Genomic DNA, 23,389 nt, shown 5'->3' with positions numbered 1-23,389 from the left:
GGTTGCTTTTCTCAGTAACATCTGCTCTGGCCTTTGGTTTTCGCCGACACCACTGACATATATTCCTCACTATGGCCAACAATGGATTTGTAATCATGGCAATGGAATCCACACCAACTGTGAGCAGCAGACCTCTCCTTGGAACCTTACTGCTGTGCAGCAGTAGGAGACTCCCTCGAGGATGGAGAAAAAGGGCAGTGACACTATTAATACACTAATGCCGACCGGGCTAGCCGAGTGGGTAAAGTACCTGCCCGGCAACCCAAAGGTCGCGGGTTCGATTCCCGCCTCGGGCTTGGATCAAAGTACTGCAAAAACCTTGGGAGGTGCAATATGGCCACAGAAGCCGATGCGCCAACAACTACCAAATCAAAAAAAAAAAAAAAATACACTAATGTGGTATCCAACAGGAAATACTTGTTACCTGCAAAAACCCCTCTTTCCTGTAAAATACAAGTACGTAAGTGAATAATTCTCCCTCAATCAATGAAAAAAACTCCAGCTTCCTAGGAAAATGCGTTAGTGATCTTTGCAAACTAAAGAGACCACCTCTTTAGAAAAATATTTAGCTGCTATCTCAGAATGTCCCACCAAAGAATATTACCCATGCTTTTACTGTAGGAGGTACCATGCAGCTGTATTTTAGCAATATTTCATGGGCACAAACAATCCTGAAAAAAGAATGGACATCAGTTCCTATTGCCTTAGCACCAACAAAGGTAACTGTATCATAATGATAGTCTGCAAAACACAAACTAACCTTAAAATAACAATAACCCCAAAGGACAAGTTGCTCAAACTCTCTCTCTCTCTGATGAATACAAAATAATTTCCAAAGCAATAGTCAACAGACTGAAATTCCAATTTCTGACATCACCATCAAACATATATTGTACCAGGAAGATTGATATATGATAACCTACGTCTAATCCATGATTTCATCAACGCTACAAATAACCAATAAGGAAATCTGGCACTTATCACCCTGGATCAGGAAAAGGCCTTTGACAGAAAAGAACACAAATACCTTTTTGAAGTCCTCAAAGCCTATGGATACAGGATAGGCATCATCAAAGTGATTCACCTGGTTTACCGAGAAGCAAAATTCTGCCTCAAAGTAAATAACCAGCTACTCACACATTACCGTACTTTTGAGGCGCCTCCGTAGCCAGGTGGGAAGGAGCAGCAGTGTGTAGCACACGCTTCCTGATAAGACCAGGGTTCGAGCCCATCACCACCAAATACGGAGGATGCAGAAAGGTCAGAGAATGACCACCGCATATCCCGCAGCAATATGGCCTTAGTTGCTGATGTTCCTAAAAACCAAATAACAAACAAACAAACAAACCGTACTTTTGAGGAATTAAACAAAGGTGGCCCCCTTTCTGGACAACTGTACATGCTGGCCATTGAACCATCCTCCAAAAAAAAAAAATAATAATAATAAAATACACAGCAACCTACAAGCAAAAAGTAAACTACCACAGAGAAGTACACCTGCAGATAACACACTCTGCTTATGCAGATGATGTCACCATTATCATGTGCAGTGATAAAGAAAAGAATTCAAAGCTATTCTAACTCTTCATGAGTTGTATGCAGAAGCCTCTGAGTCAAAATTAAATCACAGAAAAACCAGTGGCCTATGGCTAGGAACATAGAGATCCATAACATGCTCCTCCCTCCACTGCAACTAGTCCAGTGAAGATCAGAAGTACTTAGGAATGTACCTCAACAACATCCCAATCTACCATAAAAACAACTGGTTTGAGTTGCTTCAAAAGAGTGCTTGGAAGATGAAGCAGTGTGTGAGAGACCACATTGTTACAAGGAAGAGTAGAAATAGTCAACCAGATGGCAGCAAGTGTGCTCTGGCACACTTTCAAAGTGCTGACCCCCACCCACCTGCATCAGAAAGGAATAAAACGAACTGGATATCTCTTTCAAAACTCTGTCTACCATTCACCTAGGGATGCCAGGGTCAAGTCTCCCTTGCTGACAAAATAACAATCATTCAGGATTGTTCTCTTCCTAAGGGCCCTGCATTTAAAACAACCTCACACCAACACCATGGATCATCTATTTGCAGTATCCACCAGAGGTCTAACCCTATCCACAGTTTCAAAAATGACCATGGCATCAGCTACATCCCAATTACCCACTTTCTACAGAGATGCACTACAGCATTGGATTACTGTCACTCCCAGTTATACTCTCAGAACCCTTGTTTTATAACAAAAAGATAACAGATCTCATTTCTTCTTCCCTAAATGGAATTGGGTGGGGATATGGGTCATTGGAGATATCCTGACACCACAACTGCTTTGGAAATACCTACCAGACTTGCCAATGAAAACTTTGGAAACAAGACCACAAAGCCCACTACTGTAAACAAAAGCACTTCTGGACGTCACAACAGCACAAGGATTTGGAAATATCACTGAAAATTCATGTACTCTGATCTTCGAATATTCAATGCTAGAAGCCGCAGTTTCACTTCTTCCCACCCACTACAAAATGATATACAAGCTCATCATATCCTGCCAAGTAGCTGCAACCTCTTCATCATCCAGCCACCAAGTGATGCCCACATATACTTGTCAACATCCAGACAAACAACTTTCAATAAACCATCCCCTACACGATTAAATCAGCCAAATTGGATGCCAACATCCAGTATTGACTGTAGTATAACATTTTCTCCACTCCGCTCCAGTCACACCACACAGGTTTGGATTCCACATCTCAGATCTCTATCTTTTTTATGATACCCCAGGAACCCTTGAACACATGTACCTCGCCTGCCCTGTAAATTCAGTGATCATCAAAAAATGCTTTGGAAACCACCAAGCTCACCCGCAACCATGCACACACTTTGTGAGAACTACTGGTACCTTCTGCATGGACAACAGATAACTAACACACACAATATGCAGCTTCCTATTCATTACTGCAAAAGCCATCATGTATAACTTCTACCTGACACACAAAGACTGAGAAATATCTGCCTTCTGTAGAGAGCTCGGAACAAGACCTCATGTGAAGGCTGTGCAGTGAACTACATGCAGAATCCTACTGGAATTCCACCATTACAGATCAAAAGAAACTAACTCACTTCACCAGAAAGTAGAATCAGGCTGACAGCTCTTTACATACTGTGATCTTTACTGGGTAAACACGGAAAATTGCTTTTGATTTTCTTTATGAAATGAAAGTTTTAAATCTAATACAATTAACAGTATTTCCTTACTATTCCATGTGTTATTTGTTGTTATTTACTACTCTTGAATGAGCTTTAAAATATTATAATTGTATACAAGATGTAAATAGTGTTATAATTTGAAAGAGTACCTTATCTTCTCTTTATCTGAATATTTGTATTATCTCAGATATATATAATGTAATATATTTTATTTTAATTAAATAATAATAATTATAGTAGAATTCCTCTTATACAACGTGAAGCAGGAAATCATAAAAACTATACATGTGTACCTTAAGAAGTTTATTTTCACTTTAAACATGTACATTAATTTCATTTACATGCAGTTACAATCGGACCTCTATATAATGAAATCGATAATTCACTTGAAAAAATTCGTTAAACAGAAACTTCTTTATAAAACCTTTACAACAATGAAAAATACTATAATTCAACATTCAGAATATAGTAAAAGATGGGAAATAAATCAGAAATAAGAATAAATTTTCAAACATTTTAAAACAATTAATTTATTAATACATACATATTAAGAAATGACTACTTACATAATGTGCACAATATATTAGCACTCTGTTAAGAATTATTTCATAAAATATTTGGTTATTTTTTGTTGTACACTGGATTTTACTGAAATTAAATGTTCACATTTGTTTAAACACTCAGATGTATTTTCTTGCACATTTTCTTCACACTGAAGGCCTCAATACAAAGTTTCAAATGCTTCCAACATTTCATGTTTGGAAGGTTTAATGTTGCTCTCATTGCCTTTGTTGCCATTATTTTCATCCAACTTATCGTCAGTATTGTCACTAGTTCTTTGAATACTCTCCATAATGTTGGAGTCACTCAGATATTCAGCTACTATGAAATCATTATCAACTCCTAAAAATTCATCGAGAACTATTTCTCCACTGATCAAACCTCTTGTAGTAGTTCATCCCTTTCTTTGCTGTTAATTGCTGTTTTAGCATAACCTGCTTTTGTGAAACAATTCTTAATTATTGTTTCTGTCACGTGCAGAGAGATGTCATCTTGACATCTCTCTGCACTTTCACCAACTCTGATTGATATGCACATCTGGAGATCTATACCAGAATCTATAGGTTGGGTGGTTTCTATTCTCAGTATAATTTTTTTCAGTGTGTGCCTTCGGTGGTGCATTTTCAAATTCTTGATAATGCCTTGGTGCATTGGCTGCAATTTAGATGAGGTATTTGGAGGGAGGAAAACAAGCTGTGCACTTGTAAGTTTCAAAATTAACAAGTGAAGGTGGGCAGGGCAGTTGTCGACAATCATCGTGATTTTTCTGTTTTTTTTCATCATCCTGCTATTGAAATTTAAAATTCACTGTTCAAAAATTTCACTTGTCATTGAATATTTATTGTTGTTTACTTTTTCCTATTATCAAAAGCTTCAGTTTTTCATTACCAGCTATATTTGTACTAACGAACACTGTAATTCTCTCCTTACTATTTTTACATTTATCAACTTTAAAAGTCTTGTTCAGCAAACATTTAAAAAACAGACCTGTTTTATCAATGTTGAATATGTCTTTGGGCTCGTAGTCCTCCATCATTTTTTTTCAAACTGTTTCTTTCCAATGGGTGCACTCTTCTTTGATTACAACTCCACTTTCACCAGAAATAGCTTTTTCGAGTAAGCAATGGCTCTTTTTAAATTGGCACCTCTGTAGCCAGGTGGGCAAGAGCAGTAGTGCATAGCACACGCTTCTTGATTAGACCGGGGTTCGAGCCCATGACCAAATACGGAGGATGCGGGAAGGTCGGGGAATGACCACCGCATATCCCCGGAGCAATATGGCCTTAGTTAAAAAAAAACAAATAACAAACAAACAATCTTTTTTAAATTTGTCCAGCCTACCAGAACTGGCTTGGAGTGTTTTATGCCCCAGAAAAGATGTGTTCTCCATAGCCATTTCTTGTATTAAATGGGCCTAATATCGGCATGTTTTGGTCTCGAATCAACTTCACTTCCTTAAAAATGGCTTCATCCGCATCTTCATATAGCCATAATTTTGCACGTTTTTGACTGGGTCCCATTTCCTCAAACAATTTGAGAATTGATTTCAGAATTGTTGACACACTACTAGCAGGGATGCTAAAGTTAAAGCAATTTCTTTTTTTTTTTTTTATCCCCTGAACTACATTATTAAGCACTTTCATTTTTTTCACTATACTCAAGGATTTCTTAGACATTGTAAGGTTACTTGCACAGGAGCTAAAACAAAAATGATTTAGGGACCACTTGTACCTACCCAATAAACAGAGACAGATGAAATTTAGTGAGTGTGGATGACTCTTTTTTGTGTGAAACAATGGATGAATTTCTGAGGTAAAGGAAAATCACTCTCTCCTAATTCTCTAATAATGTGCTTACAGCAGAAAACAGGTTGACCAGAACCAATGTCCACATCAGGAATAAACCTTAATCTTTGCCAATGGCTGTGGGCACGTAGATAACTTCTCGGTACAGTAGAGGTGGTTGAATAGGTTTTATGGGCACCGCTAAATTGTGGAATGTTTTAGCTCTTAATTCTTAATCTCTTTAGATCTTAATTTCTTTATCTCTTCTTAATTCATGCTTTCTACATCATTAGCTCTATTGCCTAAAGGCCAGAGATGCGAAAAATGTGTACCCAGGTCTCTCGAAATCAGTTCATTATATGGAAATTTTCTTCGTTATACAGAAACTATTTTCAACTAAGGGGAAAATGAAAAAAATTTGCTAAATAGAAAAGTTTGCTATATGGAAGTTTGTTAAAGAGAGAGGTCCGACTGTGTTTTTACAATATGCAAAAACATGGGCTCAGTGAACAAATCCAATGATGCTGCATTCAGTAGAGTGTGTGCACGCACAAAATAGTAATTGACTTTATTCGTTATAGCCTCGGATGCCGATGCGCCATAAAACACTTAAACAAACAAAACTTTAGACATAGGTTGATTATCAAGATATGTTTATGTGAATGATTACATAAAGCAAAATGACTTTTACCTCTACTAATATATCAGCTGTTTACAGTGAATTTTTATGCATAGATTTCGAAAATAATTCTTAATTTCTCATCACATCACACTTTTCATGTATGGGTTTTTGTGTTTACTAATAATATGTATATTTATACAATTTAGGGAAGCAGATATGACACTGATCTGTTGTATTACCTGCAAATAATAATGTTTGCATGTGGCAGTAATGTTGGGGGCAGGTTTACATGTTCAGCCTTGTCTGTCTGCCTCCCACCTCTCTCCCCTTTCAGTAATAGAAAGTTCTAGTGTGAGTAAGTGTACAGTTTATCTGCATATCTATTGCATGTTTTTTGTTCTGTTTTTTGCTTAGCAACGTATTGTTAAAATGTTAAAGCAGAAAATCAATTTGACCATTTCTTTTTGTGACAGAGGATGAAATCTACAGTATTACTGAACATGCATAATTTTTATACTTTGGTTGAAAGATTATTAATCAGGGCAAACCTTGGGCTCCATGTTATGTGTCATTTTACCTGCAAACCACAAATCTGAGGATGCGACTAACTGGGAAAATTAAAAGTATTCCCTTTGCTGTTCTTATGGTATGAAGAGCAGTGCAATCACATTGCTGACTGCTATTTCTGCATGACAAAAATATCAAGCTTGTCCAGAAAAAGCAAGTGCATCGTCAGATATCCTAACATACCATAATGCAATAAGGGCCATTTCCACATAATGAAGACCTGCCATTACCAGGTTCCCCCCCCCAAATCATGGAATAACGGAAACAGTGATGAATATAGTGTGGATTTTTGTGTTGCAACTTCTTGTGTTTTGATATTTATTGTTTTTAAACCTTGGTACGTTTATTTTCAAACATTTTTAATGGCTTATATTATTTACATCTACTTTGTCAGAGTTACCAGGCATATCCTATTAATGGATATTTTAATTTGTTTTGAAATTTTTTATATCCTTTGATCTCTTATCCTTACTCACCTTATCTTATTTTGATACCACTTAACTGTACAAATTGCACATGTACATGGTGTGAAGCCTCTTTTATTTTTAATTTCATGTTACAGTAGAATACCCATGTCATGTCTTTCTCCCAATATTGAATATACATCTTTTTTTTAGTGGAATTGGCTGGAATTAAAAAGGAACTTTATATTTAATATGCCTTTTTCTCTTTAGGTCAGTGATAAGTTCAGTATTCTAGAATATACATATGTGGGGTTCAACAAATCCTTCTTTGCTGGTCTTTGTGAAAAATTGGCAAAAGGTAATATGCGTATTTATTTATTTGAATTTGTAAGCTGCAAATACATAGCAGAAACAACATTTTGTGTGAAATTAACTTTTATGTATTACAACAGCAAAAAAGTCATGAGGCGGCTATATATACAAGGTGGGTCTGGCCCAGAATCCTGGCAGTATCTACTATATTGTAAAAATATATGAATATACAGTAAACCCCCGCTATTCGCGGGGGTTACGTTCCTGAGAAATGTCGCGAATACTGAGTTATGGCTCCCATAGTAATAAAGGGGTTCCGTTCCAAAGTATGAAATATATAAGAAAAACTAGTCTAAAATTTTGTCTATGTATGTATTATATGTACCTTCATAATGACTATGTACATAGACAGTACATAGTGAATTGCAAGCATATGGCATCGAAATGAAAATAAGAAACAATTTAATATTAAATGTAATATTTATTAGAAATTTCAAACAAATCTTTCAAACCAGCGCCTTTGCTAGCAAAAAACTTATCCCGCCAGTGCTATCACCAGTTTCGCTAAAGTGTTGATAAAGGAGTTTTGCTTTTTCATGAATGATGAGTGAACTTAATGGAATTTTATTTTGAGTTCGGTCTTCTATCCACAGATTTAAAGCTTTTTCCATTTTTCCTAATTTAACATCACGAGTTACAGAGCAAATTTTTTAAGCAATTAACGCGTTTTCACGGACACCATGGCTGATTTTTCCTTCCAATTTTTTGATCGATCGTACCGTTGACTCATTTATTTTATAATGTTTTGACACTGAGGAGACACTTTCACCATTAGAAATTTTGTCTAATAACTCAATTTTATTCGCTAATGTCATCACCTTCTTTGATATTTTCACATTTCCCTTGTTATTCGTAGCCATATTTTTGTACAGGTTAGAAAGAACTTGTCCACAATAAAGTCACTTTCTTTCCGTTAACACACTCGAAAAAGTCTGTTTTAAACTGCAAAATGGTAGATTTTCACTCTTGTAAGCATATCAATTTATAAATTGATAAATTTATTCAATTTATAAGCGTATAAATTAAAAGAAACATTCAATTACAAGCACATTACACATACTGAACAAGGATTAGCGAGAAACATCCACGCTCGCGATTTTGTCATCCCTCTCCCCCCGAGCGCTGTTTTGACAGGGTAAGATAATTTTAGCCAAGTCCATGTTTTTTTATGGCAGAAAATATTCACGTCCTTTTAAAATTCACATTTTTTTAGGTTTCATTTTATATTAAATCAGTGATCACGAATATGCGAAACCGTGAATACAGATACCGCGAATAGCGGGGGTTTACTGTAATTCTATATATTTATTAGTTTTTTAGTAAGTAAAAATTTACTTTATTAGATTAATTTTTAAGAAAGAATATAAAAATAACAAAAATTTTAACGACAAATACCTCTCTCAATTTGAAGATCATGTTTTCTGTTACAGAAACAAACAGTTTTAAAATATGATCAGTAAATAAAAATGACTTGATTAATTTTATATTATCATATTGCATTTAATTGGTAATTTTTCAAGTAGAATTTTGATATTTGTATAGGGCATTTGAGCAATAATTATAAGTATAGCATTAAAATGCTGAAGATAAAAAACTTGAAATAAGAATACTTTCAAAATATTAAAATTTAGAGTAATGTATTTTGGCAGCTGTGTAACATTTGTCCTAAATATCATTAGCATAAATAAAACTGTAATTATAGAGGTATTTGTTATTAGCTGTACTTTCATGAATTTCTTTGACAAGTACATTAGGCATGACCATGGGTGCCGGCTGGATATTTTGAAAGGGGTAACAGGAAAATATATCCCCAGAAAAAATATTTCATTTTCTTCTTATTATTATTATAATAATAATAAGAAGAAAATGCGATTTCATATTAAAGATTCTGCAGTGGGAGAGGAAAGAATCCTTCTATTTAAAACAAAAGTAAATATTCAGTGCTTATCATGTGCTCAATACTGGATTATGGATGGTACATTTAAAACCATCCCCACAATTTTTTATCAATTTATATACAATACATGCACCCGTCGGTAATGAAAACTATCGAATTCTTCCCTTAGTTTGTGTTGATGACGAATAAGAGAAGAAAATTATAAAAGTTTGTTTCAAGATATGGTTGACTTTGCCCAAAAAATGAAATTGAATTGAGACCACAGGCCATATTAACTGACCTGAAATTAGTGAAATGAATGCCTCCAGAGGTGAGTTCCCTAACGTGTCTAATACGAACTGTTTTTTCCCACCTGGGACAATGTGTTTGGAGAAAAATTCAAGCAAGTGAACTGGCATTTCAGTATGGTGCCGATGAAGAATTTAGTTTGCTTTGACATTTGTGTGCCTTAGCATTTATTCCTTCTGGTGAGATACCACAAGCATTTAATATTCTGAAGCCACATTTACCGAGAGAAGCTAGTGATGTGATAGAGTGGTTTGAAGACAATTATATATATGGAAGAATTAGATGGTGTATGCATAATGGCACAGTAATTCGTGCTCCACCATTGTTTCCATCAACATTATGGTCCGTATATTCCATTCAACTGGGAATTCCACACACACCCAAAACAGTGTTGAGGATTGGCATAGAAGATGGGAGTGTATAGTTGGACAAGCCTATATTGGCATATATGGAATCATTGAGGAATTTCAGAAAGAAGAGCAACAGGTCAATAACCAGGCTGAATGCATACTTCATGGTGAATCCTGTTCAAAACACATGAAGGTGACAGTCGAGAGAGAAACAAGAATAATGATGGTTGTGAAGGATCGTGAAAATAGATCTGTGATGGATTGCCTTCGTGGCATTGCACACAATGTATCTTTGTAAATATTATTTTATTTTATGCATACATATATATAGATATAAAGTGTGCATTGTTTATTCGTTAATATGACATAAAATATTAACATTATCATATACTGTAATGTTTTTAGCGGCTGTTTTGATTACATGAAAAACATTTTTTTATCGCAGTTTCTGAGGTATGGACTCTAGCTTTGTTTTTTTAAATACAATTGGTATGTCTGGATTTTGGCCGGCACCGATACAAGATATATTTCAATAGGTTTTTAAAATGTATATGAAATAATAGTGAAATAAACAGTAATTAATGCTATTCTAGGCAAGCAGTTATAGCTTCATTAACATGAGTAACATATACTGAGTGACTGGCCAGTGTATCAGGTAAACGAATCTAACAACTAGTGGTTAGTCTCCCTTTAACCCTCAGAACAGTCTGCATTTGTTGTGGTATGGACTCAATGAGGTGTTGTAAGTGTGCCACGAGATGCTGTCCGTGTTGACTAAGCTGCTTCCAACAGTTGTTGCAAATTTGATGGTTTCAGATCTTTACTCTGATGAGCTAATTCCACTCATCTCACAAGTGTTCAATTCTGTTGAGACCTGGTGAATGGGAGGGTACTGTAGTAGGTCAAATTCACTCTCATATTCATTCATGTCGGAATAACCCACTGAAAACAATTCCGTGTAACCTGTGGCAGCCAAATATTGCTCCATTATCATCAAGGGCCCCAAGGTGTGCCATGAAAATACTTCCCATGCCATTGCATTGTCACCACCAGCCTGGATTGTTGGTAGCTGGATGAAACAACAGGAACCAGGATTTGTCAAGACTAGACACTTTTAGTTCTTCGAAACGTAATTGAAAATAAAAATTATAAATAAATGTTTTTTTAATACTTCAATATGCGGCTTTGTTTTATCGCGTGGCTTTATTTGATCATGCACGTATTTTGTACCTGAACTACAATTTAATTTTGTTTTGTATTTTTTTTATTTGTGGTCTTTTAAAATTATATGTGATTTTTAGATGTAATGCCTTCCATGTAAATGATTTATAAATAAAAAATATATATATATTAAGCTTATATATTTAATTTTTTTTATTTTGGGGTGCATGCTAGTCCTTTTAAGTAAAATAAGGGTGTGTGACCAAAAAAGTTTGGAGCCCACTGGTTTATGGGACCAACTTGATGTGCCCGAGACAGAGACACAGTCGCATGTGAAAACCCCAGCAAGTTGCAGTTTCCAAGATATTTATACCAGTGCACCTGACACAGGCTGCTAATTGGGTTGCTTACAGTCACTTAAATCTTTCATCTTTCCCATTCTCAGACTGAATTGCTCATATCATCATTCTTATGAATCTGCCCACCTGCTGTATATTACATGAACACATGATGCTGTTACTGGAGTGCTACATTTCATGAAAAGGGTAGGTAAAGTGGCATTCAATATATCTAATATATATAAATGTCACAAAAATGAAAAACCTTAAATTGCCACTAAAATACTGATTCTAAAGGAAAACCAATGACACTATGGGATTAAGCATACAAAATGCATATAAGAATATATTTATAAATTTTGTTTATATCCCACTGTTTATGCAATCACATAAAAGATAAACTGTTTTGTAATAAATTTCCTTGTACCGTTTAGCCCGGCAATGGTCGGGCCCTAAAAAGTTGCAATGGGGTCATGCAGTTGAATAAAATTGGGCACCTGACAGGTGCCCAATTTTATTTATTAGTTATTGAGAAAGTAAATTTTTTTTTAATTATACTTGCAGCATGTCAATATTTCATATTTTCTTTATACACTGCAGTACTTATCTTATGTAACTTTTTAATAAAAATTTTAAATATTTAAAGAATGCTTTGTTTTTACACGTCATTTAAAAAAAATATATATATATATATATATATATATATATATACAGGAACTCCCCGACTTACGTAATACTCGACTTACGGAAATTAGACTTAAGTTTTTGTCGGCCGGTGCAAACTTAAAAAAATCATGCAAAAGTATTTTGCACCCCATAGGAATAAATATCGTAATGTGAACACAATAAATAACACAGTGGTTTTTTTTTTTTTTTTTTAATTTTTTTATAATTCGTTCGCTATATTACTAAGCTGTTTATCTCTCTAAAAGTTCATATTTATAATGGAAATTGCACTATCCTTTCATCGTTATCATATGTTCCCGTTATAAGAATCAATTATGAATGCCTTTGTGATATTTTTCTAAATAACGTTTCTCGAGGTCACGACCAAAAAACCAATAAAACAATTATCACTTTGCGGTTTTTTGGTCTTTCTGTTAGCGCAATCTATTATAAACAGATAGTAAACTCCTTATTGCATTTGAGATAATACCGATAACTGCAGTTGTGTGGGTTTTTACGTTATTATGGTGAAATGTGTTCCCCTTCACTGAAATCTTCAATCATGTAAAAAACATTTTTTTTTTTTAAATATGTATGGAAAATCAGATTCAAAAGCAAGTGCCCCCGAGTCCAATGGCCATTCAAGCAAAAGCAAGAAGTATTTATGAAGATATTAAGGATAAGAACGGCGAACCCCAAGCCAAGTTCGTGGTAAGCAACAGGTGGTTTATTTAATAGGTTCAAACATTGTGCTGATTTCCAAAACATTCAAGTATGCTACAAAGTCGCCAGTGCCGATTCTGCAGCTGCAGAGAAATTTTTTGATATGTTGGAAAAAATTATTGATGAAGGCGGGTATTCAACGCAGCAAATTTTTAACGTTGACAAGACTGCTCTGTATTGGAAAAAAATGGTGGATCAAACATACATTGCCAAAGAGAAAAAGACAATGCCAGGTTTCAAGGTTTAAAAAGATAGGGCCACGCTCTTGCTTGGGGCTAATGCAGCAGGAGATTACAGATTAATACCACTGCTTGTGTACCATTCTGGAAATCCTCATGCATTTTAAGGGTATCAATAAAGCTACCCTACCCATGTGTTTCCGATCGAACTAGAGAGCATGGATAACAATATCTCTCTTTGAGGACTGGTTTAAATGCTGTTTCATTCTCGAGGTTGAAAAATATTGTCAAGACAATGATGTTCCTTTCAAGATTTTGCTTCTATTAGATAATGCTCCTGGATATCTTACGCATCTAGATGATTTCAATTCATATTTCTACCGCCAAACACAACTTCACTCATCCAACCATATGGATCAGGGTGTTATTTCGAATTTAAAAGCATACTATTTACACACATTTGCTTGGGCATTGTCTGCAGTAAACAATGAGAAAAATTTTACGTTAAGAGACTTTTGGAAATCTTACAATATTTACCCCGCCAAACGTCACCCTACTAACTCAGTTATCATAAACATTTGTCGCCCAAAGGGCATTAATTAAGTAAGGCCTGGGCAGAAATTACTAAAAGTTGTTTAAATGGCGCATGGAAGAAAATATGCCCACAGCACGTAAAAGGCTTCAAAGGATTTGAAAAAGACAAATCATATGAAGAGGTTACAGATAAGATTGTAAAGGTTGCAGAGCTACTTCAGTTGGAGGTTCATGCCAAAGACATGGAGGAGTTAGAGGAAGAAGAGAAGGAATTGTCTAATGAAGAACTTATTGACTTGCAGGCAGCGATAGTGAAAGAAGAAAATGCTGACGAAGCTCAAATTGAACCAAATGAGGGGCCGAGATGCTTCATCACCAGAGAGATGGCAATGGCATTTCGTGAAATTGCATCGGCAATGGCGAGGTTTTTTGAAGATGGATCCTGACGAACGATTCGTAAAAGTTAACAGAGGGGTGAATGATATTGCTTGCTTGCTTGCTACAAAGAAATCTACGATGAAAAGAAAAAGGCCACCGTCCAGTCATCCATTAATATTTTCTTTCGTAAGGTTGAGCGGCAGACCCCTTCGAAATCTGCACAGCCCTCAACCTCTGCAGCAGCATACTTATCACCTGAAGATGTCAATTCTGGCAATGATGCTTGAGAGGTAAAACTTGCTGACGGTATGCCTGTCTCCTTTCTTTTTTTGTAATTTTATAATTTTGAAATTTTTTTAAATTGCACGCTTTTGTAATTTTTCCTGCGCACGAGATAAAAAATTGAATAAATACAATAAATAATTCTATTTATGTGTTCGTCAAACAATTCTTTTTTGATTCAATCAATTCAGCGAGCACAGTTGCGAGTGCTGCACACGCATGGGAGAAATTCCAACTTATGTAGTATCCATGGAATGCAACCCTTATGTTAGTCAGGGAGTTCCTGTATATATCTGTTTCAGGTAAAAATGAAAAAAGGAGTCATATTCATAAAATATAAGCATGAAAAATACTCTCTTCCATTTTTAAGTTCAGAAAACTGAAGAGCATGAAATTTTAAAATGACATTTGTATATATATTTCTGAGCATAGATTATGTATGGTGTGTAAGCAGAAATTTGCAGTTAATTTTATTAATTCTGCTGAAAATAAAAAAAAAAAAGTTAAATCATGAAATATAAATATAATTCTAATAGTTATTTCCATTAATCAGTGCATGAAAATGTTGAGTGCAAAATTTCAAAATTGCGCATGTACACTTTTTGTGGCTTGAAATTTTGTTTGGTATACTTCTGAGAGGAGTCTATAGAAATGGGCTCCAATGTGTATTCAGTAATAGAATTTAAAAATGTTTGGATCTATGACTACAAAAATATTCATAATTATTTTTTTAAATAATTTAATTCTTCTGAACCTAAAATAATAATATAAACATTAAAGATATACGATTGAAATATTATTTTCCCTCTTCATCAGGTTTGTAGAAGCAGTTAGTTCATGACATTTTTACATGACTCAAGCATAAAAATTGAAGCAATATTCACAGTAGAATCGTGTTTGTTTGGATTTCCTCCCCCCAAAAAAAAAACAATTATCACTGTGGCTTTTCCGGCTACATCCTGCCTCCTTTCTCTTACCTCAAAGAGAATATTGGTTCTTAGTGATTTCTGTTTAATTTCATCATTTGTATAATTTACAGCTTTCTCTGGAAATACCTTCTTGTCAATTTCTTCTTTCATCTCTATTGTTGGGAAAAAAAAAAAAACTGTACTTATGTATTCATTCCTGCAGATGTTATATGTCTTGCATAATTCATCAACTATGTCAACTCCCCCTTCCATAGAGTTTTATAAAATTATATTATTTCAAGCTTCTTCAGCATTATCTGTTGATTTATTTATCAATTTTGTCACCATGATGCATGCTTGATACCAGAGTGACATTTTTGCCATTTCTGGGAATGTAAAACACAGTGATAATATCTTTCTGTGATCTGTAATCCAAAGAGGCTAGAATTTTCTTCTTTATGCTTTGAGTTTACAAACTCTAGTGGAAGTTCCCTTTTGTTCTTTCTCACTGTTACCACATACATTAAATGGTGGTGTTTCAGAATTTTTTTTTTTTTTATTAGGGGGGAACTTATAAATCAGTTGTCACCAGTTACATTTCTGCATGTACCACTAATAGGCCTTTTAACTGTACTACTGGGATCATTTTTCTAAAGTTTTTTTGCTAAGACCAAGACATTTGCTAAAGTAGCCTTTGACCGGCTTGCTCTTGATGTTGTGATCTATCTTTCCTCCACAAACTGGTGCCGATTTTCCTATAAAAGACAGACTTTGAGGAATTTTAGATGTACTGCAGCCATTACTTTCATCACTTTCTTCTTGGACATCACCAAGATATTTAAGATGAGATATTTAAAACCAATGGGAAGAAAGATGAATACAGCTTCTGGGAACAGGGGTATTGGAGATTGCAATAATTTCTCCAACAAGGCTTGCTCCTGTTCATAATTCATTTTTCCAAAAAAAAATCATAAAATAACAATATAATAATTATACAGCCTTCAGCAGTCGAGTATTATGTAAGCCACTCCCTGGCTTAAGTAATACTCCACTTACAAAATTCGACTTTACATAAGTTTTTTTCCGGTTGGTGCAAACTTCAAGAAATCATGGAAATGTATTTTGCATCCTATAGGAATAAATGGAGGTATTGTGAAAATATAATGTGAACCTAATAACGTGTTTTTTTTTTTTTTTTTTTTTTTTTGTAATTTGTTCCAAGACCTCAGAAGTTGAAATTCTGTTTATTGCTCTAAAAGGTCATTTTTATAATGGAAATTGCACTACACTTTCATTATCATATGTTTTAATATGATAATGTTTCATCATTATCATATGTTTTTTTTTTCTAAAACACATTTCTGGAGGTCACTACCATAAAACAAAAAAAAATAATTTGCACTTTCCGGTTTATTGGACTTTTTCTGTTAGTGCAATCTATTATAAATGGATAGTAAACTCGATCTTTGCATTTGCAATAATACCGATAACTGGAATTCTGTGGATTTTTATGTTACGGCATTATGGTGAAATGAGTTCCCCTTCACTGAAATCTTCAATCATATAATAAACATAAATAAATTTTCAGAATCTTCTCTTCATTCCTATTTACATATTACAATGGTGAAGAGAATGGGACCAATGGAAAGTGCAAGTGCTGGCAGTGCTAGGAAACAAAACAAAATTGATTTAGAAATGAAGGCGATTAATTAAGAATTACGAATCAGGACAAAGTTTGTCATCTATTGCACGGAATCAGGTCTCGCAACGGTGCTTCAACAGTGAATACTATTTTAAGTGGACAATGCACGTGTAAAGGAACATGTTAAAGGATCAACACATTTAAGATCAACAGTGATCACAAAACAGTGCTCAGGTGCTATATCAAAGATGGAAAAGCTATTAATAATATGGATGGAAAATCAGATTCAGGAGCAAGTGCCCCTGAGTCCAATGGCCATTCAAGGAAAAGCAAGAATATTTATGAAGTTATTAAGGATAAGTACGGCAAACCCCAACCCAAGTTTGTGGCAAGCAACGGGTGGTTTAATAGGTTCAAGCATCTCGCTGGTTTCCAAAACATTAAAGTATGCAGTGAAATCGTCAGTGCCAATTCTGCAGCTGCAGAGAAATTTTGTGATGTGTTGGAAAAAATCCCTTCTAAACCTCCACAGTGGCGTGCTTATCAGCTGGAGAGTTAATTCTGGCAAAGATGCTCAAAAGGTAAAACTTGCTGACATTATACCTGTCTCCTCTCTCTTTTTATAATTTTGAAATTTTTGTAATTTTGTACATTTTCGTAATTTTTCCTGTGCATGAGATAAAAAAAAAAAATTTAATAAATAATTCTATTTACATGTTCATCGAACATTTCTTTTTTGCTTCAATCAAATTTGCAAGTGCTGCATAAGCATTTAGGGAATTCCGACTTATGTAGAGTTCCATAGAATGCAACCCTTACATAAGTCGGGGAGTGACTGTATATATAATGTATTAATAACAAGTAGTTGTAGTGAATAATAACAGCTTGAAAAGAATGATTAAAAAATTGGTATGGATTATGGACCAGGGGCACTGCAAGTAATAGCAGAAATACCCAACAACCATAATGGAATATAGATAAGTAGATTAAAGTATAAGTGGAGGGATGCTAACCACGTCATATGTATTGACAATGGATGGTATGCTCTTGCACATACCATACCTCATTAGCATCTTGTATAGTAGAAATTTGTGATAAGACTTTGTCCTATTAGAATAAGGTAAAAAATCAAATATGAAATTAAAAATAAAAGGAAAAACTGAAGTTTCCTCTACCTACACTACTGACTTGCAATAGAGTTGATATTCTTTGTGGGGGGGGGACCACACAAAAAGAGTAGGCTATTAAGTTGGTCAAAATAAACAGATCCACAGAAAAATATCGTTCTCTCCTCAAAAGAGCACTGACAATAATTATTATTGGATTATTATATCTACAACTTACTGATCATGCTAAAACATACCATGAGCTGTGGATATAATAATTTTTATGCAGGGTTCCCTGGTACCTGAAAATTATTTTAAGGGTTCCTCCAGAGTAAAAAGATCGAGAAAGGCTGTACTAGAGGCTTTGTCCACTGGAGTGATAACAAAATGTTTATGTAGACCTGCTAATTGTTGTTCAATTTTATAAAATTGGCATTTATACCAGCAGAAGGGTGACCATGAGGCAATAAAAATTTATAGTTATGGAATATATTAGCTAATGCAGAATTGATCCATGGTTGGAAGGCTTCAATTGGGATGTTATGAATATAAGATAGCCTGAAACAGAAGTTAAGTAAATTTTGATATAATTGCTTTTTGAAAATTGTAAGGCTGATTTGTGTATAGCCTAAATTTAAAGCCATACAACATTGTTTCTAAGTTCCTAGTTGGATATATTATTTAAGTTTCCATTCACTCCAAAAGCTTGTATAGTTCTTTCTTGAATTTATTTAAGGTATCAACTTCCATAACAACTGATTGAAGATTGTTCCAGCAATCAACCACTCACTGTCTAAAAGCAAATTTACGAGCATCTATTCAGCAGCTGTCTTTCCTCAATTTGAATTTATACCCCCCTCAAGTGCATAATCTGAACAAGAGGAAGAATCCCATCAGCACTGAGCTTGCTCAAACCATTCAAAACCTTAAACACCTCAATCAGATCAACTTGCAGGTGTCTAGTCTCTAGACGCTGCAATTTGCAGAACTTGAGCCTTTCTTGGTAAGAGCACCCCTCACCAATCTTGTTGCCCTTCTCTGTACTCGTTCCAGCAGCACTACATCCTTCCTAAAATGAGGCCTCCAGACCTGTATGCAGTACTCAAGGTGTGGCCTGACCATTGCCTTATACAAAGGGATAATCATCTCCTTATGTGCCTGAAATGTAACACACTACATATTAACTAAATTATTAATATTTATTTAATGATAGTTATGTAAGAATTTGGTTTATTGTGTAGTTTTGCTGATGATTAATGACATTAATCAGGGTATGTTACTTTAAGATCTAGATAAACTAAGCTAATTACTAAAATCAATGTTAGTCGAAGTTTAATATTGATAAATGCAAGGTACTCAAAATAATTGATAACTATACTCAAAAAGTAATTGAAAGATTGGTAATAAAACTCAAAATAGTTGAAAAAAATAGTTAATAATCAAACTCATGCTAGTCAATAAGGAGGAATACCTAGGGTTAATTATACAATCCAACAGAAAGTTCCCTGAGAATTGGACTGAATGCTAGAACAGCTTGTTGATAATTTTTTAGTGATATGCAGAAATTTTGATACCAGAAACAGTGGTGATTATCTGATTGTATATAGCATATTGGTTTTATACAATCAATTAATCCAGATGTGGCATAACCAGCCAGTATTGTATTATATTGGCTCTTAGGCCACACTGGAATGCTGCATAGGTTTATAAACCTTGCTTTATAAGGGAAAGATCTGCTAAAAAGAAGGAGAGAAGAGCAGCAAAACAATTTGGGAACACAAAAGAAAAATGCAGTTTCTGAATGGCATTTTTACCCTTTCCCAGGTATATTAGTATTAATGGTGGAAAATGATGCAAGAAAGCAAGCTTATACAGCATCAGCCAAAAAAAGAGAGAAAAGGTCCCATTCCACTTATCCATCCCCTCCAATAGTTTGTCTAGTTCTTCCTCGAATTTATTCAAAATATCCATTTCCACATCAGATGGAAGCTTGTTCATTTAATTTAACCACCCGTTAGCTAAAGGAAAATTTGCACACCCAACTCACAAAGGGGCATAAACTAAATTGAAAAAGGAGGGCAGAATAGACATGTGGAAATTCACATTTGGCCAGAGTAATTGATTATTGGTGTGATGTGAAGTGATATGTTGAATGAATTTATAGAAAGTGCGGATAAATTATTAGAAAGAATGATCAAATGAAATGGGTGAAAGGTAATAGAGGCATGTGATGCAAGAAAGCAAGCATTATGAGCTTATGTAGCATCAGACAAAAAAAAAAAAAAAAAAATTCACAACCATTCCCTCTAAAAGTTTGTCCAGTTCCTCCTTGAATTTATTTAAGCTATCAACTGTGAAAGTTTGTTCCAGCAATTAACGACAGATGGAAGTTTGTTCCAGCAATTAACCACCCACTGGCTAAAGGCAAATTTCCGCACATCTATTCTACAACTATCTTTCCTCAATTTGAATTTATGCCCCCTTAGGTTCGTAATCTGAGCAAGTGGAAGAATCCCATCAGAATTCAGCATGCTCAACTCACTCAAGGCCTTATACACCTCAATCAGATCACCTTGCAGGTACCTAGTCTCCAGCCGCTGCAATTTGCAGAACTTAAGTCTCTCTTGGTAAGAAGATCCCTTCATTCCCCTCACCAATCTTGTTGCCCTTCTCTGTACACACTCAAGCAAATCTACAGCCTTCCTAAAATGAGGCCTCCAGACCTGTATGCAGTATGCAAGGCGTGGCCTAACCATTGCCTTATACAAAGGGATAATCACCTCCTTGTCTCTGCTAGAAAAATTCCTATATTATCATTGACAAAACTCCATGTCCTGCTCTGGCAGCCCATCTGCATTGCTCAGAAAACTTCATATCTGACTGCACAATTGCTCCCGGGTCTTTTTCATTTTCTACCACCCTAAGTGTAGTACCACATAGTTGGTACATTCCTCTGGGGTTACTTCTACCCATATGCAGTACTTTGCATTTGTCAATGTTAAACTTCAGTTGCCACTTCTCAGCCCATCTGCCCAAATTTTCTAGATCCTATTGCAGTAGCACACTGCCATTACTGTCATTGACAACCCTGCCAACCTTTGTCTCATAATGTTGCTTCCATTAGGTATAAAACCTAATGGAAGCAGTTAGCCAGCATATAAAATCTGTAAATAAATTCTTGTATTTCATATTTAGCATTAGTTATACATTTCTATTCTGATATTCTTGAAGGTTTAAGTCTGTCATATTACAGATTTTACATTACAACGTGAATTCTTGTAATAGTAAATTTATCAATAATCAGTTTGAACTTTATTTATGTTAGCTGCTCTAGAAGAAGGTGATCTGATGTGTAAACATCTTTTCTATGAAGCAGGCAGAGCATTAGGGAGACATGTTGTAGCACTTTTACCTAAGATACATAAAGTAAGTGATAATACATTATAGATTTATAAAGTTATGCCAGACAACCTTGTTAATATTACACATTTTATAATTAATATTTACCTTGCTCTTTTTATCAAATATTCGTTTATTGCATAACTCTCTTAATCAAGTACATTACTGTGAAGAGTATAACAAACAACTATACAGACATAGTGAGCCAGTAAATCAGAAAGTCTTATTAAAGTCTTATAATAATATATGATTTTAACTTTCCAGATATTGAATTTCAATTGTTGATTAGTCACCCCAACAGTAACAAGAGTGTTTGGATTTATTCAATGACTGTTTTCTACACCAGCATTTGAGAAGCAACGAGAGAAAGCAATACCCTTGATTCAATTAGCAGCAGTGGCTCATCATGCATTAGGAATCTCCAGATAAAGTAACCTCTAGATAGTGATCACAATATACTGATGTGAGACTTACTTAAAGATGTAACTACTGTGAGAGATAGTGGAAGGATTTTGCTTTTGTAGAGGTGACTACAAAAATCTCAGAGAGTTTTAAAATTGTGTTCAGTGGGGTGAAGTTACCAACTGCAGATTCTAAATGTGAACATTCAGATTAATAACTGTATAAGCTAATAGGTTATTTTTTTTACCACCTAAGAGATACTGTTTAATTATTATACCTAAATGAAGGTCAGATGAAATGATGACTAGTGTAGGAGGAGAAAAATACATGGGATGTATATAAATTATTAGGGGATACAGAAACTTTCAGTAGGTATGAGCTCATCTGCAATCAAGTGCAACTAGGCAGGCTAAGGAATATTACAAGATGTCTCTAGCAAAGAAAAGTATCAAAGACTTATTTACTTATGCTAACTCTAGAAGAAAATAATGGATCACATTGGTCAACTACGTATGAATGGTATAACTGCTGATGATCCTGCAGGATGTTCACAAACTGAACAGATATTTTGCATCTACAATTACATGGGAGGAATTTTTCAGGGGTGAGACTGCCAGAAGTTCATCAAATTCTAACCAGGAATTAAATAATTTTATGATAACTGAGAGGAAAGTGGAAGAGAAATTATTGAAGCTAAAAGTAAATAAGGGCCTGGGGCAGATGGGTCTATCCAGTTATAATAAAAGAGACAGAAAATGAAGTAAGCAAATCTTGAACCATAATAATGAGAGCATCCTTGGATTCGGGGACAGCTCCTAAGATGGGAAATATGCAAATGTCTTTCCAGTTCACAAAGGGTGAGTGAGTAATTGCAGACCTGTAAGCTTGATTTCTGTTCCAGGGTGAAAATAATAAAATCACTTGTCAAAGAAGAAATGCAGTTATATGACAATCACAGTGTGTATTTGTTAAGGAACAATCTCCTCTGACCAATCTGGATAAAAGGTAAAGTAAAGTTCAGCCATTATCAACCCACTGCAGGATGGAAGCCTCCTCAACAATTCATGCTGAGGGAAATGGACCATAACCTGCCACGCTAGTCCAGTGCACGTTGGCAGATCGACCATATTCAGCAGTCAGGGACTTGAACCCCAGTCTACTCAAGGAGCGTGTGCTACTGCACTCACACTCCTGACCACTCGGCTACGGAATCTGGATACTGTGATGTATTAACAAAAGAACTGGGTGCAAAAAATAATTTTGTCATCATACACTTTGATTTCAGAAAAGCTTTTGATACTGTACCACTTGAAAAGCTCTACAGATTGGAGTAGTAGTATGGCATTGGGAGCAACTGCGATGGATAAAAGGGATAGTTGGTGTGTGGAGTAGGGGAATACAAAGTTATCAATGGGTACTGCTCCATTTGAACTAATGTTATTGGTGGAGTTCCGCTGGGTTCAGTGCTGGGTAAATTGTTGTTTTCAATATTTATTAATGACATTGATGAAGGTATACTAGGCTTAATGTCTAAGTTTGCAAATGTTACAAAGGTTGGCATGGTGGTTAATAACAGTAATTAGGGTATGCTACTGCTACAAGATATAGAAAAATTAGGCAGATG

The 23,389-nt window shown here is 35.1% G+C and overlaps 1 protein-coding gene across 1 annotated transcript in view; it reads left to right on the top strand.

Moving 5' to 3' along the window:
- The window catches only part of Nagk (N-acetylglucosamine kinase), a 156,013-nt gene that overhangs the window by 113,253 nt on the left and 19,371 nt on the right, over positions 1-23,389 (top strand). The window contains exons 7-8 of the mRNA XM_090384552.1: positions 7,411-7,498; positions 21,290-21,390. Of these exons, the coding sequence (XP_090240678.1) occupies positions 7,411-7,498; positions 21,290-21,390 (189 nt within the window). The remainder of the gene's footprint in view (positions 1-7,410; positions 7,499-21,289; positions 21,391-23,389) is intronic.

The sequence above is a fragment of the Mastigoproctus giganteus genome, chromosome 11, assembly GCF_048544385.1.
Source record: "Mastigoproctus giganteus isolate SK-2022 chromosome 11, ASM4854438v1, whole genome shotgun sequence".
Taxonomy (NCBI): domain Eukaryota; kingdom Metazoa; phylum Arthropoda; class Arachnida; order Uropygi; family Thelyphonidae; genus Mastigoproctus; species Mastigoproctus giganteus.
This window is presented reverse-complemented; position numbering and strand designations above follow the sequence as displayed.